At 44.0% G+C, this 15,757-nt stretch overlaps 1 protein-coding gene across 9 annotated transcripts in view; it reads left to right on the plus strand.

Moving 5' to 3' along the window:
* The window catches only part of eya4 (EYA transcriptional coactivator and phosphatase 4), a 39,627-nt gene that overhangs the window by 12,292 nt on the left and 11,578 nt on the right, over positions 1-15,757 (plus strand). For 4 of the 9 annotated variants that reach the window (XM_056427808.1, XM_056427807.1, XM_056427806.1 and 1 more), the window contains exons 3-9: positions 7,278-7,327; positions 9,501-9,622; positions 12,705-12,788; positions 13,477-13,554; positions 14,183-14,249; positions 14,751-14,893; positions 15,366-15,509. In XM_056427808.1, coding sequence (XP_056283783.1) covers positions 7,278-7,327; positions 9,501-9,622; positions 12,705-12,788; positions 13,477-13,554; positions 14,183-14,249; positions 14,751-14,893; positions 15,366-15,509 — 688 coding nt within the window. The remainder of the gene's footprint in view (positions 1-7,277; positions 7,328-9,500; positions 9,623-12,704; positions 12,789-13,476; positions 13,555-14,182; positions 14,250-14,750; positions 14,894-15,365; positions 15,510-15,757) is intronic. The other 5 variants (XM_056427813.1, XM_056427812.1, XM_056427811.1 and 2 more) reach the window with 2 other exon arrangements.

The following is a 15,757-nucleotide window of genomic DNA, read 5'->3' on the forward strand; positions in this document are numbered from 1 at the left end:
GTTGGGCTATTAAATGTTTAGAATTGTTAAAAAATATCTGTCATGAAAAGTCCTGGTATATAGTTTAATACACATATTATAAAACATGTCACATCCGCGATGGTTTGAATCAGTTTACGATCATTCCCACACTAAAATATATATATATATATATTTATTGTAGCCTTTTTCCAGGCAAACTCACACATAAGCCATATCTAAGTCACCGTAACTTCTTTCCCCGTCCCGAGTGACTGAACAGCTCTGTGCCTTGTAGCTCGGAGCGACCATGCTGGGTGTTGGTCTCTCCTTTCTCAGATTGTGCGTATTGTCTTGGGGGTTCAATGGAAGAGGGTCAGCGTCTAGTTTTAGCTCTATTTTCGTCTTGGAGACAAAGGTTCAAAGACATGTGATACTCTGCAGTGTGTGAATATACTTTCATTTCGGGAACCCTTCAAACTTGTGAGTAGGCAGCTCTTGGCAAATGCATGTGAGGCAGGTAAAACCAGAAAGAGAGAGAGGGAGAGATGTTTTTAGAGAGTACCTTTTCACCCAAACACCTCCTCCTCCTCCACCTTTTCCCCGCTCCACAGATTCACCCTGTTCTTCCCTTTCACTCCCTTATTCCTTTTTTTCTCTCTTTTATAGCTGCCTACTACACCTGAAAAAGGGGGCATTTTTGGACGCATAAAGAGAAGGATAGTTTTACACCTCCCCGGGCCGGGGAAACTGGGGGGTGTAGGAGGAGTGGCGGAGGAAGGCAGGGAGGGAGGGAGGAGGCTCGGCACAATGTATTTTACATGAAAGGAAGGGGGTAGAGTTACCACACCGATAACCACTCATACAAATGGGGAGAGCAGAGAGCTTTGAGCAGGGGACAGGTACACATGTGAGACTCTCTCTGTGTGTGTGGTGTGTGTGTGTGAGTGTGTGAGAGAGAGAGACAGAGAGAGGGCGTAGATAGAGATGGAGAGAGAGAGAGAGATGGAGAGAGGGAGGATAGATAGAGATGGAGGTTGTGTTTGTGTGGTTTTGTGGTCACACACCAGCCAATTTCAGAGACGGAGACGGCACAGGTGTGTGTGTGTGTGTGTGTGTGCGTGTGTGAAAGAATTCCTTTCCATTTCCCCCCCCCCAGTCCTGTCATGTGTTACGAAGTCGACCCAACTAACATCTTTGTCATCTGCATGTTTCTGACTACTACTGAGAATATTAAAGAAGTATTTAAAATTATTTAGCAATGTGCTTGTTTGCATTCTTGCCTCGAGTTCGATGAGAAGGTCGCTGCTCCTCGTCATGTCTGTGCAATAGAAGCTACAACAGCCAGTTAGCCTAGCGCAGCATAAGCACTGGAGACATAGAGACACCAGTAGCCTGGCTCTGCTTGTTGTTTTTACACACCACATTACTTTTAGTTTGGATTCAATATATTATTTATTAATTGGTGAGGTTTAGCCGTGCTGCTTGGTGGACTGTGATAACGTTGACAGCTGTCGCTCCCTGTTTCCAGTCGTTATGCTAGCTAAGCCTAGCATTAGCTTCCTATATATCATATTAACACAAGAGTGGTATTCATCTTATCATCTAACTCCTAGATAAGAAAGCAAGTAAGGATATTTTTTTACTTTTTTTATGTTAAACTACTCCTTTAAAATCAGACTTAATAAGGATCGTTCATTACTTTATATGTTGTGTTGTGTAATTAATTGTCAAAATAAAATACAAATACATTGATTTTAAGATAATTAAATGCATTTCTATGGTTTAACTCAAAGAAGCTTATTAAAATCCGATTGCGCTTCAGAATAAAGGAAAAAGAACCAGGAGACAAAAGAAATAAAGACAGCAGGGTCCGTCTCCGTCTGCCTTACTTCTTGCAGAGCGGAAGATAAACTGCTGTTGTTCCACTTGAAGAACAAAGTTGTTCTCGAGGGCCTCTTCACAGGGAGCGAGGCACCTCAGTCAGACACTTTTTAATGTCAACACAAACCAAAGTCCAGTCCTGTCGCTGTCTAATATACGACCCTCTTTAATTGCTCAGCCCACCGCTCCGACGTGCCCATGCTAAGCTACTGTTTCGTTTTTTTAACTCTTTTTTTTGTGTGCGTGTTTTTTTGCGTGTGGTGTATTTCATCAGACGTGTTTTGGGACACCTCCCTCGCTCCCTTCTCCACTTGCTGTGAAAATATTTCACCGGGGGATGTTTTTGGACGACCCCCTCCCGACGGGCGTCCTGCCTGGCTAATAATAAAGTGCTTGAGTTGTCAAGCGCTTCGGCAACACCCTAATCTGTTCTGACAGCTAGTCCTCCACGTACGCTCTCGAGCGTCCCGCGCACAAGCGCATGTCGGCATGCACGTATAACACATCGGTTCTCAGACAGTCCATCAATCAGGCTGTTCATTGGGGTCACCATGGTGACCGAGCTAAAGGCGACTGGTGCACGGTTGGAGACAGTCGCCCTGGTCCAAATTGGTCTCTCGGCCTGTGTACATACACGTACTGCACCCTTCTCAGCTGTTTTCTTTCGCATCCTAGATGTGAAGTAATATTCTAACTGGTCCGGGCAGTTAAAGGGTCAGTTCACCCAAATTAGAAAAAAACCATCTCACTTCATTAGAGCGGTATCTGGCCATGCGTATTCTTGTTTTATTTCCCAGTTGAGTGTTAAGAGCTCGGCCGTAAAGAATTTTCATTACCTCAATATTCATTGTATCCAAATCCATTACCACTTTATGATATTTAGTGGGTTTTTTTTTATGTTAACGTCAAATTGTTTTTAGATCTTTACTCTGCTATTTTCCCAATACATGAGTGACTTTTGGTCCGATTGACATGAGTGGATTAGATTTGAATCGGTGCAACTCTGTGACACATCCATTTAACAGCATGAAGAAGACAGAATCAGCATAATGTCCGACAAACTTCTTAAAATAACGTAGATGCTCGGAGCTGCAAATCTGTACAAGATGCATTCTTTCAGGGTCCTGTTCGCCTGATATCCCAACAAATCTTATTCTGAAATCAGAAAGAGTGTAAGGTTGTACAGTCTAATTCACTTTAAAAGGAATTTAAAAATTTTCCACTGACTTTCTGTAAAGACAAAAGCTGAACTAAATACCATAAGAGGTCAAAGAGAAAACATGACCCTTTAAATGTGTATTAGTGTGGTGTGGTTTGCGTTGGTATTTTAGACTAGCACGGTCAGGCTATCGACGCTGGTTAAGTGTGTAGTTTGGGCGTGTGCCTCCCCTGACAACACCTTGACGACCGAGGCGTAAGAGTGCCATCTTCAGACCGAGGCAGCTGGGGATCGGCCTCGTTGATACGACACCCTCAGCCATCCCTCCCGCTCAGCCACGCTTCACATAGGACACACTCACGCGGCCTCTGTGGTTCCATCGAACACGTTGAACGTGTGTGTTAGTGTGTCCAAGTGTACATGTGAATTTGTGTGTGTGTATGTGTGTGTGGGGGGTCTTGCATGGTGTGAAGTTGATGGTCTGGCCTTTAGGTTGTATTGCACAGCAAGACATTAACGTTCCATCCACACATTTACCGCCATCAGCAGGGTTTGAGTCACACACACACACACACACACACACACACACACACACGGATGTTTTTAATTTTAGGGGCTCCGACTTTTTGGAGTTTTGTTATCTGTTCATACGCGGGATGGTTACCATGTGGAAATGATGTTTATTTATTTCTAAAAAAGGCTACAGCTGTTCAATTCAAAAAAGTTATTTCGCTTTAAATGAGAGCTTGAGTGAGTCTGTAGAGAGAGAGAGAGAGAGAGATGGTGAGGGGGAGGAGGAGAAGAGAAAAAGAGGGGGAGGAGGCAGAGGAGGAGAGAAACAGGACGAGTGAAAATGTTCCCCATTACCGGAGAGGAGGAAGACAGGAGCTGTGCATGGATTGACCTGAGGAGACGAGCGTAGCTCCTTTGCCGCTGCACGTTTGTGACGGAGCGAAAGAGAAAGAGAAGAAGACGAGAACAACGTGACACCTGGAGTACAAAGTGAGAGGCAGGTAGAGAGTCACGGGTTGAAGTTCGGAGCAGTGTGCGAGTGTTTCTGGTTGTGTGTGAGAGCAGCAAGCCGGTGGATCGTACAGCTCTGTAATGCTTTGTGGAAGTAAAGGACTGCTACCTGACCTGAGTACACCCTGAGGTAAGAATGTCTCTCCTTGTGAGGCGGCTACATGCTCACACTCATGCTGTATTTTATTTAAATCAATTGTAGGGTTTTCTGTAATGCAAGGATAATATTATATTTTGCCAGCCACACTTCTGGATTAATAAATGCTGCCGTACGTACGTGAAGGAAAAATAAAATGTTCTATTCAATATTCAAACAAATATACAGTATATATATATAAAGCTGAATGGACATTTTACTGAGCATCTGAAAAAATATGAAATATGAAAGTACTGGAATTGGGTTTCATTCCAAATTAAATGAGTTGACTCTTCAGATGTATATTTCAAAACACTTTGTGTAAAATGAATGGAATTCATTCAGTTTCTTCTTCATGCTTTTATCGATGTAAACAGACATTTTTTGTATTTTTTAAAGATTATTTCAGAATTGTTCAATATTCTAGATATTCTTCATACTTTTTGTGCAACATTTTATAATGTGTTTTGGAATATCAAATGTTTTGGTATTTATCTAATACAATTCCTCCCATGAACATGATCCACTAAACAATAAAAAATGATGGCTCTGCAATTTTCTCTCAATTATTAAAAAACACATTTTCTTAATTTGATTATGATTCTAAATGCTCCTTTTACATGAGCGCAAGCATTGTAAAAGGGATTTACTTAAAGCCCTCATATATCAATTGTGCGTCTGTGTGTGTGTGTGTGTGTGTGTGTGTAACTCTATGCATGGTATCAAGTGACCCATTGCAGATGGGTTGGGTTATTACCAGAAACAGATAGACCTATTCTTCATACTCTCAACCCCGTTTCTCTTCCTGTGTTTTTGCAGTTTGCCAGAAACAATATCACAAACCTTGTCGATGGACCTTTTATGACACAATTTAGAGTCATAAAAGCAAAATACAGTGGGGGAGAGAGTGGGGGGGATAGATGAAAATAAGGAAACACATCTAGGACCTGAAGTAAGACTACTTCTGCTTATTTCTGATTCTGACTGTTTTCCTAATACTGTGGTTGAATTGTGCCTCACGTTATCATGAGATGATAAATATCATAACGTAGTAACAGCACAAACGTAGCAGTGTGTTATTCCCTTAAATAAATCATTGTTATTAGTGCTAATTACGTTGGGTACCTGGATTTATCCCTCAGGGATTCCCCGGGCCGGCCAGGTTGTGTTCCAGACCGGTCACCCGGCCAACCAGGTCAAAGGTCACTTATTTAAATGGCTCGGATGACGCAAATGGGTCCTTCAGATGTCGTGGCCACCTAATAGTACTCATAGAGGCCCTTCGCCGTGTTATGAGAGATGAAGTTGGGCCTATTTTACCGCTCGATACGGAAAAGGCGAGAATGACGCAGAGTGTCTGAATGCAGAAGTTAGTGAACACAAAGAGTTTTGTTGCTTCATTATTGGATGACAGGTCAATATGATAGTTTTGTGTACTAATCTTGATACGTCTCTATTGAAAACAGTTCAAACAAGGGGAAAATCATATTAAATATGGAGAGTTTTTAATAGGATAGAATCTGAGGGATGTGAGAGACTCCGGGAGGCGGACATTGGGAGAAAGTGTGCGACGGATGAGGCACAACCATAAAAGCTTTTCAGGATCAAAGCCCGTGTGCGCTTGTGTTTTCACAGATCGTGTTGAGACAGAAACAGACAGATAGTATGTGTTTCCCTGTGTGTGTGTGTGTGTGTGTGTGTGTGTGTGTGTGTGTGTGTGTGTGTGTGTGTGTGTGTGTGTGTGTGTGTGTGTGTGCGGGCCGCGTGCGCCCCTCGTTCGTATGTAGCCCTACGTGTGCGCTACATGTGGCTTGCAGTTTCTCACGGCCACGCTGTTGATGTCGTGACTGACAGCCTTGTTAAATTTCAGTAAAGCATGAAACGTGACATGAAAGTGGCTTGTGTGTGCGTGTGCGTGTGCGTGTGTGTGTGTGTGCGTGTGTAAAGTGATCCATACGAGGGCACCGGCTAACCTTTGAACCCTGTCTTAAACAGCTAAGTGCTGCTTCTTATTCGCTCTCAGCAGGATCGTCTAATCAAAACCATAACATCACATCACACACACACACACACACACACACACACAGATGTCCTAGTTCCAAAATACCTTGAGTTTGGTGTCTGCTCGGCCGACCACTTTCTCTGTTCACTTACCTGTGATTGCGATAATGTGCAAACGACTTGAATATATGCCGCCTGAGTGAATGTGACCGTGTGTGTGTGTGCGGTTGGATGTGCATTTCCATGTGCGGGTGTGTGTGTGTGTGTGTGTGTGTTTGGCACCTCGCGCGTGCCCTACACCTCGACAGTGTGTTGACACAGTAATTATAGGGCAGCTGGTACACATTGGCCCTCGCTCCGCCCTGCATTTACTGTTCTAATTAGTTCCTGTTCCAAATAAGAGAGAGGAATTTTAATCGAGAACCGCTGGTCGGCCGTCTAGCGCCGCATACCCTCACACACGGCAACGCACATGAAATCAGCCTGTGTGTGTGAGCGCGGAGGAGCGCATGCTGCGGTGGTCAGGCATCGAGGCTGAGGTGTGTTTTCTTAATACCTCCTCTTTCATTTTTTTTTCTTCAACGATTGAAGGAAAAGTTCCAGCGCACAGGGATCGCCACGACCAAGTATTTCGGTTACCCTCTGAGGTCCGGCCTCAAATTAGTGTCGACGGTGACGCGTTTAAGGGTGAAGAGTGAGCCCCCGTGACCTAACATGACCCCGCCGTGACCTTCCAACTCTCTGAGGGTTGAGGAAGGGGCTTGAGCTCCGGATGGAGCAGGGTCACGAGTGAACAAGGGAAAGTTAATATCTGTCACTTAGATGCCAGTTAGCACTTCTGTCACGGCGGCGGCTTCAACTACGGACACCGGGTTTAGATTTATTAGGATTTCTGCATTGTGACATTCAAAGACTCCGAAAATGATACGGATAATTCAATTGTCTGTTTACGTTGAGGTAATTTTACATCAGTTTCTCAGAAGTGCTGAATTTATTTCGTTTTTATTCACAGCAGTTTATAAACACTGGTTTATGAGGCTGGTTTATGCCCCACTGAACACTAATTTAATGTGTGTGTGTTTAGTTAACGTTTCCTCTGCTCTGGTTTCTGTGCAGGTGAAGAAATCACACAGTGAATCTCATGTTCCAGACCCTTCAGACACCAGGTAAACACCATTAGATTTTTCAGAAGTCTGTGTGCGAGAGTGTGTGTGTGTGTGTGTGTGTGTGTCTGTGTGTGTGTCTCTGTATGTGTGTGTCCTAGTTCTCTGATCATGGTGCATAGAGGTGAGGTTTCACTGCAGTTGCAAGCTGTGATGAGGTCATCAACACTTTCCCAAGACCTCAGTGTCTGACACACACACACACACACACACACACAGACAAAAAAAAAGATGTATGCTCAAATTGAAGGACACGCAAAGGGAGCATGCTGCTCACACAGTCATTTATTCACAGCCGTTAGTCGATGAATTAAGTGACAGAAAAATAATCAGCAGCTATTTCGATAATTGATTAATTTATTTCAGTCGTTTAAATATTCTCTAGTTCTAGCTTCTCAAATATATATTATTGTTGACCTTTTGGTTTGGGGCTTTTGTTCGGAGAAAACCAGACGTTTAAAGTCGTTGCAAAGGGTGTTTTTTCCTTTATTTATTTATATTTCATGCAATAAAAAATGAATGATGAAAGCAGATAAATCAAGAGTGAAAATGATCGCTGGCCCTAAAGCTATTTATTTCACGCAGTACACCATACGCCGTGCATTGCACCCAGCATATTTTTTCAATGACCAGACATAATGCGAAAACCAGAAAAGAGTTTATGAAACACCAACTCTTGCCATCGCCTCCCGAGCGGAGCGAAACAGAGGGGAAGGGAAAAAGTTCGAGGAGGGGAGAGAGAGAGAATCATTTCCTGCTGTTGAAAGACAAAATAAAAGAATGAATGAAGAGTGTTGAAGCACAGGAGAGAGAGAACGAGAGAGAGAGAAGGTGAAAAAGCACCGTAATCTGCGAAAGATCTTGAACTGTTATTGCCTTGTAAAGCAGATGGTTTAAAGTCAATATCTCATCCACAATAAAGCATTGTTGATATTAAAACAGTTATCCGGGTTTTCAGTTCAAAATCTACAGGAGTGCAGAATGGCTGTTTAGCTGTAAATAAGAGGAATACAGAGTTGACATCGAGAGAGTTGATTTAGCGCGTTTACCTTTCGTAGGGTTTCTCCTCCTCGCCCTCAGGCTGTCTTCCTCGTCCACTGACAGCTCTATGTTTATACCTGTCAGTCTGAGTGTGGGTTGCAGTCATGCGTGACGATGCTATCGGCCCATCGCATTGCGATGGCCAGCTTCCAGACAATGACACCGATGTATTGTATACACTCTCTTCTAGTACACACTCGCACACGCACACGCACACACACACACACAGAGAGATCGGCAGCCCGCATCTGTTTGATTCTCTCCATCTTAATTCTTGCTTTGATGTCTCGCACAAGAGCGCGAGCGTGACCAACCTGCGGGCGCCGTGAGTCAGGGTTCACACACAGGGTTCACACACACACACACACACGCATGCTCGGACCCGTTCATATGAGGTATTGTCCACACACACACACTGAGTCAACATTAAACTATGTCCTCCAGCAAAGGGCATGTCAAAATGTGGGTCTGCGGTAACAGTGATGAAGAGTCGAGAAAAAAGTGTGTTTTTTCGTACAGTGTCCATGCATGAAAGTTTATTCAAACACTTGCACCTCTCGGTAGGGGTCGTGAACCCCAGAGTGAGAGGTTGTTGTTGTTGTGGTAACAGCTCATCGGGATCCAAATAAAGAATAAACACCGATATATGAAAAACCGATTTCTACCATGAATGTGCATCTTTTTTCTCTGTTTACTTCCTCTCACTCCACACACACTCTCACCTCACTGTTACCTGTGCTGGTTCCAGTCATGCATGTGGAACACATTGTAAAACTAAAGCATGTTGGCAGGCTGTGGGTTTGTATTGGAGCCCAGAAGTGCACACACACATACACACACACACACACACACACACACACTCCATAAAAGAGCCAGCAGGCCCGCAGACAATGTCTAGCGCCTCTGAACACATGCTCATGCAAGCTAACTGGTATGGAGAAGCATGAGGTTTATGACTGTGTGTGTGTGTGTGTGTGTGTGTGTGTTGTTCCTGTGTGTATATGCAGTGTGTCATTGAATGTGTTCAGTGAGATTTCAACGTAATATATCGAGGTGTTGATCTGTTATTCTGTAAATCGCAGCTCATCTTCGTACCCCCTTCCTCCTCTTCCTCCTCTTCCCTCCCTGCCTGTAGGTCTATGGAAATGCAGGACCTAACCAGTCCTCATAACCGTGTGGGTGGTGGAGACTCGACGGGCTCCAAGCTGGACAAGAACAACCTCGGCAGCCCCTCCATCATCACCAATGGAACAGGAGGTGAGGGGTCAGGACATGTGTGTTACTGCAGGAATGAATGGGCAGGTGTTGGCCGCTGCCCATGTGCAATGGTCTAAATAACTCTGTGTTTACACTTTTCTTTTGTACCGATTAAACAAAGAGATGACATGTAAAGGTGCTGCAGAATTGTGTTACTCCTGGACAGAGGCTGGTGAGCGGTTTTCAGCTCAGCCAATCGGCTGCTGGCTGAATCTTCATTTTTACTCTCCGAACACGAGTCACTTCCGTGCTCTGCAGATCGATATGTCACTGTTTCAGTCCACACATTGACATTTCATTATAGCAGTACATCTACACTACCGTTCAAAAGTTTGGGGTCACTTAGAAATGTCTTTATTTTTCAAAGAAAAGCACTGTTTTTTCAATAAAGATAACATTAATCAAAAATACACACTATACATTGTTAATGTGGTAAATGACTATTCTAGGTGGAAACGTCTGGTTTCTAAAGAAATATCTCCATAGGTGTATAGAGGCCCATTTCCATCAACTATCACTCCAGTGTTCTAATGGTACATTGTGTTTGCTAATCGCCTTAGAAGACTAATATCTGATTAGAAAACCCTTGTGCAATTATGTTAGCACAGCTGAAAACAGTTATGCTGGTGATATAAGCTATACAACTGGCCTTCCTTTGAGCTTGAAGTTTGAAGAACAAAATTAATACTTCAAATATTAATCATTATTTCTAACCTTGTCAATGTATTGACTATATTTTCTATTCAATTTTCAATTCATTTGATAAATAAAAGTGAGTTTTCATGGAAGACACGAAATTGTCTGGATGACCCCAAACTTTTGAACGGTAGTGTATGTCTCTTTTTACAATCTAGAGAATATATTAAGTTGAAGCACCTGTAACATACATGCTGCTCATTGTTTTTTGAGCAAAATAAACCGATGGGTGTAATAATGCATTAAAATTATCATTCAGAAAGATTTTCAACATGAAGAGATAAGTACTTTGTTCAGGAATTTATAGAGACGGACGGAGACGTGCACATGCAATCGCAGACACACACACACACACACACATAGCGCTGGCTCGAGGACTTGAGTAAACCACTGGAGAATGTGTGTAAACACACGGTGAAGCACTTCTGCTCACCGCTTTACAAAATGTGTGTGAGAGCATATGTGTGTGTGTGTGTGTGTGTGTGTGTCGGTTCAAACTAAAAATCCCGCTGGAAACTCTACGAGAGCATTAAAGCATCACAGCTCTCTTGGATGTCAACACCAGTCGACGCTCTCGTCTCTGTCTCTTTTTTCTTCTTCTTTTCCTCCGTCCGTCTGTTTCTCTCCTCTCATCTTTTTTTACGATCATCCTTGATCTCCTCGTCTCTCTTTGCAATATTTTTTTGACAAGGCAGTTTGATGTAACAGCCCTGGATGTAAGTGCTTTTGTTGAGGGCCATGCTTTGATCTATTTCTGATTTAACAGGCAATGGAAACTAATGTAATGGAAAAAGTGAGATACTGCATTTTAGTCAACTTGATCTGTCAACACACACACACACACACACACACAGTCACAGAAATAGCCGTGCTCCAAGTGGACTCAACACTGCATTCAGACCATATTAGAGCGAGTTAAATCATTTCTGATGAGCTCACCATTAATGGTTTAAGCAGACAGAGCCGGGACTACACGCTCACAGCCAAAACAAACGAGATACCCAGCATTCCCCTCACCTGACATCAGCCGGAGCTCGGGCCTGCGGACCATCTCCATAGCAACTCATTTGTCTTCATTAGGGCTTGTCCGATGGGTTCTATTGCTCCCCGAAGGGATTAATGAAGTTGAATTAAATGGAGTTCTCAGATGTTCACTGATGATGAGTTTAAATTATGTTCCGAGAGAGACAGGAAAATAATTACCGAATAAAAACATCGTAGAGGATGTTAAGGTGGTTAACAGGTGTACTTTTCTTTTTCAAATATTTCGGGAAATATGCTTTATTGCTGCGTCGAGAGTCTCTATCTCTGTTAAAGTGGCGATCATCGATATGTTTGTATTGAAGACGGATCACATGACTACTGTTTATGAAAGGTGGGAATAGCCCACGGGTAATTAGCATCCAGCTTTGCAGTTCCTCTCAACAATATGCGGGGCGTTGGAGAATCTTTCAGCTCACGACTGTTTTGCTTCACTCTCATCAGCGTAGTTTCCGGAAACTGTTTCCGGTGTAAATACCTCCAAGAACCCACCGTGTGCTCGCTGCTCGGCACCAACCATCAGGCAGACAGAGTCAGCAACGAGCTGGCGACCACAGTGGTTTAAAGGAGAGCGACATTTGAACTTTGGCCTAAAAGCACGACTCCGCACATTTGAACAATACACGGTAACAATATGTCAAAGTCGTGTTTACAGATTATTTCCGTTGCCCCAAAGTGGCAAAAGAAAATCTGCTATTGGAGGTTTAAATGTGAAGCTATCGAGCCAGGAGATGGTTAGCAGCATGGACGTGTCGGAAGGTCACAGAGCCAGCCTTCCAGTCCCTCCAAGCTCCCTAACATATGTATCTTGATTGTTAAATCTGTACGAAAACCAGAGTGTAGAAACAGCAAGATGTGGTATTATATTTCTCAGGCATGGCAGAGTGAGTCATTGTCGGTTGCCTGGCAATCTCGAGATGATGAGGTGCCTCGGAGATGCGAGTAGACAGATGTTTTTCATTTCAGAGTGGGGCTGTTTCCCCTCTGCATCCATTTTTTAAATATCTTTATGTATAGTTACAACATAAATGTCACCATTTAATGCACTGTACCAGATTGCAGCTACAGCTCATTTGCATTTGTAGTCCCTTGACAATGCAAAGCTAAGCTAACGATTTCCTGGCTCTATAGCGTCACATCGAGACGACAGATATCGGAGTGGAATTAACGCTCTCGTGTAACAGATAATTAGCATATCTCCCAAAATGTCAAACTATTTCAATGCGTTTTACAGTACGAATGTCAACTTTTTAAATAATCCACACCATGACCCATATACCGGAGACTGGCATCTGGTTCTCAGTGCATCGTGTCCTCACCACCTTCCCACCTTGCACCCCTTTAGGTGAAAACATGACAGTTCTAAACACGGCTGATTGGCTGTTGGGCTGCAGCAGCCCGCCCCCCGCCCCGAGCTCCAAGGACTATGGTACAGAGGTGCATGTGTGTGAATCTAAGGCCAGTGGGCATACAGTGTTACTTGAAATGCAAACGGAATGGGTTTCTATAGTTAAGGCTGGTCCGAGATCTGACGTTTTTTTTTGGTTGCAGCATTGCAGTGATTTTCTTTTGCTGTGCAGTGTTCCCCGCTCTTTGGATCCCATTGGATGTATCTCAGTGTGTGGAGTTTGTACGTAGTCGCAGGGATCCTACCAGTTAAGACATTGATGAACAGCTGGGCAATTTGATTACTTTTACTGGGCAAGTACGGCAATATCAAGGAATTTTATTAAAACGTCACCGTTGACTGGAATTTTCAAGAACAAACATTCAAAATATCCAGGAGGAAATTAACTGTTAGGTCCTGGTGGTGTTTTAAAAGCTGTGAAATGTTTGATCTATTACAGTGGGAACCCTGCACACAGCATTTGCTCCCATACTTGAACTGCATGGTCGTTTTTTTTGTCTGTGTGTGTGTGTGTGTGTGTGTGTGTGTGTGTGTGTGTGTGTGTGTGTGTGTGTGTGTGTGTGTGTGTGTGTGTGTGTGTGTGTGTGTGTGTGTGTGTGTGTGTGTGTGTGTGTGTGTGTGTGTGTGTGTGTGTGTGTGTGCGTGCGTGCGTGTGATGGTACTCGATTACCGGCCTCCCCTAACACCGATCTTCTCCGTCTTTCTCAAGTGAAATCCGAGCCTATGAACAACAGCGATACAGTCACTACGACAGGCGACACAGCACTGGACACGTACGCAGGCTCAGGTAACACACACACACATCTGCCCAACAGAAATGGACTCATGTACTATTTCCTCATCAAGAGGCAAAAAGAAATTCACATCAGAGTCTTTTATCCTCACACAAACATCATCATCCATTCGGGCTCAGCGGTAGGCCTGCTGAAAGCTGTACTCCCACGAGGCATTGCCTGTCCTTGGATTGCGTCATCAAAGGCTGGCAGAGTGATGAGAGCGAGTGAGCGAGAGACATTTACACACAACCTCGTGCTGCCTCACGCTGCAAAACACGTACACACTGAGACACACATAAGAAACGATTAGCAACACACAGGGAGGCTTCAGAAGCAGCGGGGTGTCGGTCAGCGGAGCTCTGACGTCCCGATGACCACAAACAGACATTGTGTTTGACGATGAGGCCCGCTGCAAGGGGCCCCTGGACTACAGTGGTCTCTAAAAAGGGAAGAACTTGGCTCGGCTCCATTGAAAATGCTTCAAATGATGTTTACTTGAACAGCGTCTCAAGTCAAACAAGCCCGAGGCCTTGAACTGAGTCGTTCTGGGCTGGTTTGGTTAAATGTTGAGAAGAAACAGAAGATTTGAGTTGACACCATCCATAACCTTGTTGTTTTTGATTATTGTGCTGTTTTTAGTAATCACCAGCAGCGGTTACAGCCCCCGTTCAGCCCACCAGTACTCCCCTCCGCTCTACCCCTCAAAGTAAGTCTGGCTTTCTACACAACAGGAGCTGCTTTCTAACAACATGTCACACCCTGTTCTGTTTCTCCTGTGTTCCGTGTCTCTGTCTCCTCTGTCTTAATTGTTTAATTCCCTGCACCTGCCCTCAGCCACTCTTGTCTCGTTAGTGTCTGATGTCGTACACCTGTGTTTCCCCCCCTATATATTGTGTCAGTCTTTCCCTTGTCTGCTGTCAGATTGTCGTCTCTAGTTCCGTGTCCTTTTCGTGTCGTCCTGTCCGTGTTCCTGGTTCTGCCTGTTGACCCTGCCTGCCCCTTTTGGACCTTGTTTTTTGTAAACTGTTTTTGCCTCATTAAAGAGTGCTTTTTATGTTATTCATATTGCGTCCAGCCGGTCACTCTGCGTCTGAGCCTCACACCGTCACAAGAACCTGACACAACATGCCGTCTCCGATACTTTTATCTTTACCGTCTTATTCTGTCTCGGAGCTATAGCTCACCTTTCGGCCCTCTCTTCTCCCAGGCCCTATCCTCACATTCTCTCCACACCAGCGGCCCCACCCATGCCCACGTACGCCGGTCAACCCCAGTTCAGCAGCATGCAGCAGTCGACCGTCTACACCGCTTACGCCCAGACAGGGCAGGCGTACGGACTGTCCTCCTACGGTATCAATAAACACACCTGAACAAACACAGTGGCTGCACCAACAAACACATATCGGTAGAATTTTTATCTTGTAAGCCACTGGGCAAAAAGTGTCCCGCACAAAGATTTTTCTGAAATGGAACTACAGGTCTAGAGTGAAAAGAAAAAGTGGGAACATTGTTGTGTGTTTTCTATCTGATTTATAAATGGAAATATTTCACCTGTTGTTATAGTTATAGTAGAGGGTTGTAATTGGTTACATATGTAGCAGGGAAGAAAATGTAAAATACCCTTCCAGGCACGACAAACCAAAGAGTGGCATAAATGGACCTCAATGCAAGTAAAGGCAGAATTACTTTGTATTATTTAAACATTGTTGATGACCTGTAGTTTCATGAAAATCCATTCTGTTAATCTTCCAGTTTTATTAACATTTTCCACACAACGCATTATGCAAACACTCAGTCGTATTCTTGTTGTTTGTTGTCTCAGACCTCGGTTCAATGCTGCCGGGCATCAAGACCGAGAGCGGCCTGGCTCAGAGTCAGTCTCCTCTGCAGACGGGCCTGAGCTACAGCCCCGGCTTCACCACACCTCAGCCCGGACAGACTGCATACTCACCCTACCAGATGCCAGGTCAGTTGGAAACACACACACCCTCAGACACTTGAGCTCTTAAAGCCTCCCTTGTCACTGCCACTTTAATTTGCATTATTTTCCTGTTTAAAAACGAACGAAATATCCTCAGTATTTTTTTAATTCTTGCTAAAAAAATGATCTCACCTTCCGATGCTGTGACTTTGCACACAGTTTAAGTGCATTTTTTTTTTTTTTTTCATTCTCTGAGTTCTCGCTGTCTCATTCCATCCTTTTCTTTTTGTTCC

This window comes from Pseudoliparis swirei, chromosome 12 (genome assembly GCF_029220125.1).
Source record: "Pseudoliparis swirei isolate HS2019 ecotype Mariana Trench chromosome 12, NWPU_hadal_v1, whole genome shotgun sequence".
NCBI classification, from domain to species: domain Eukaryota; kingdom Metazoa; phylum Chordata; class Actinopteri; order Perciformes; family Liparidae; genus Pseudoliparis; species Pseudoliparis swirei.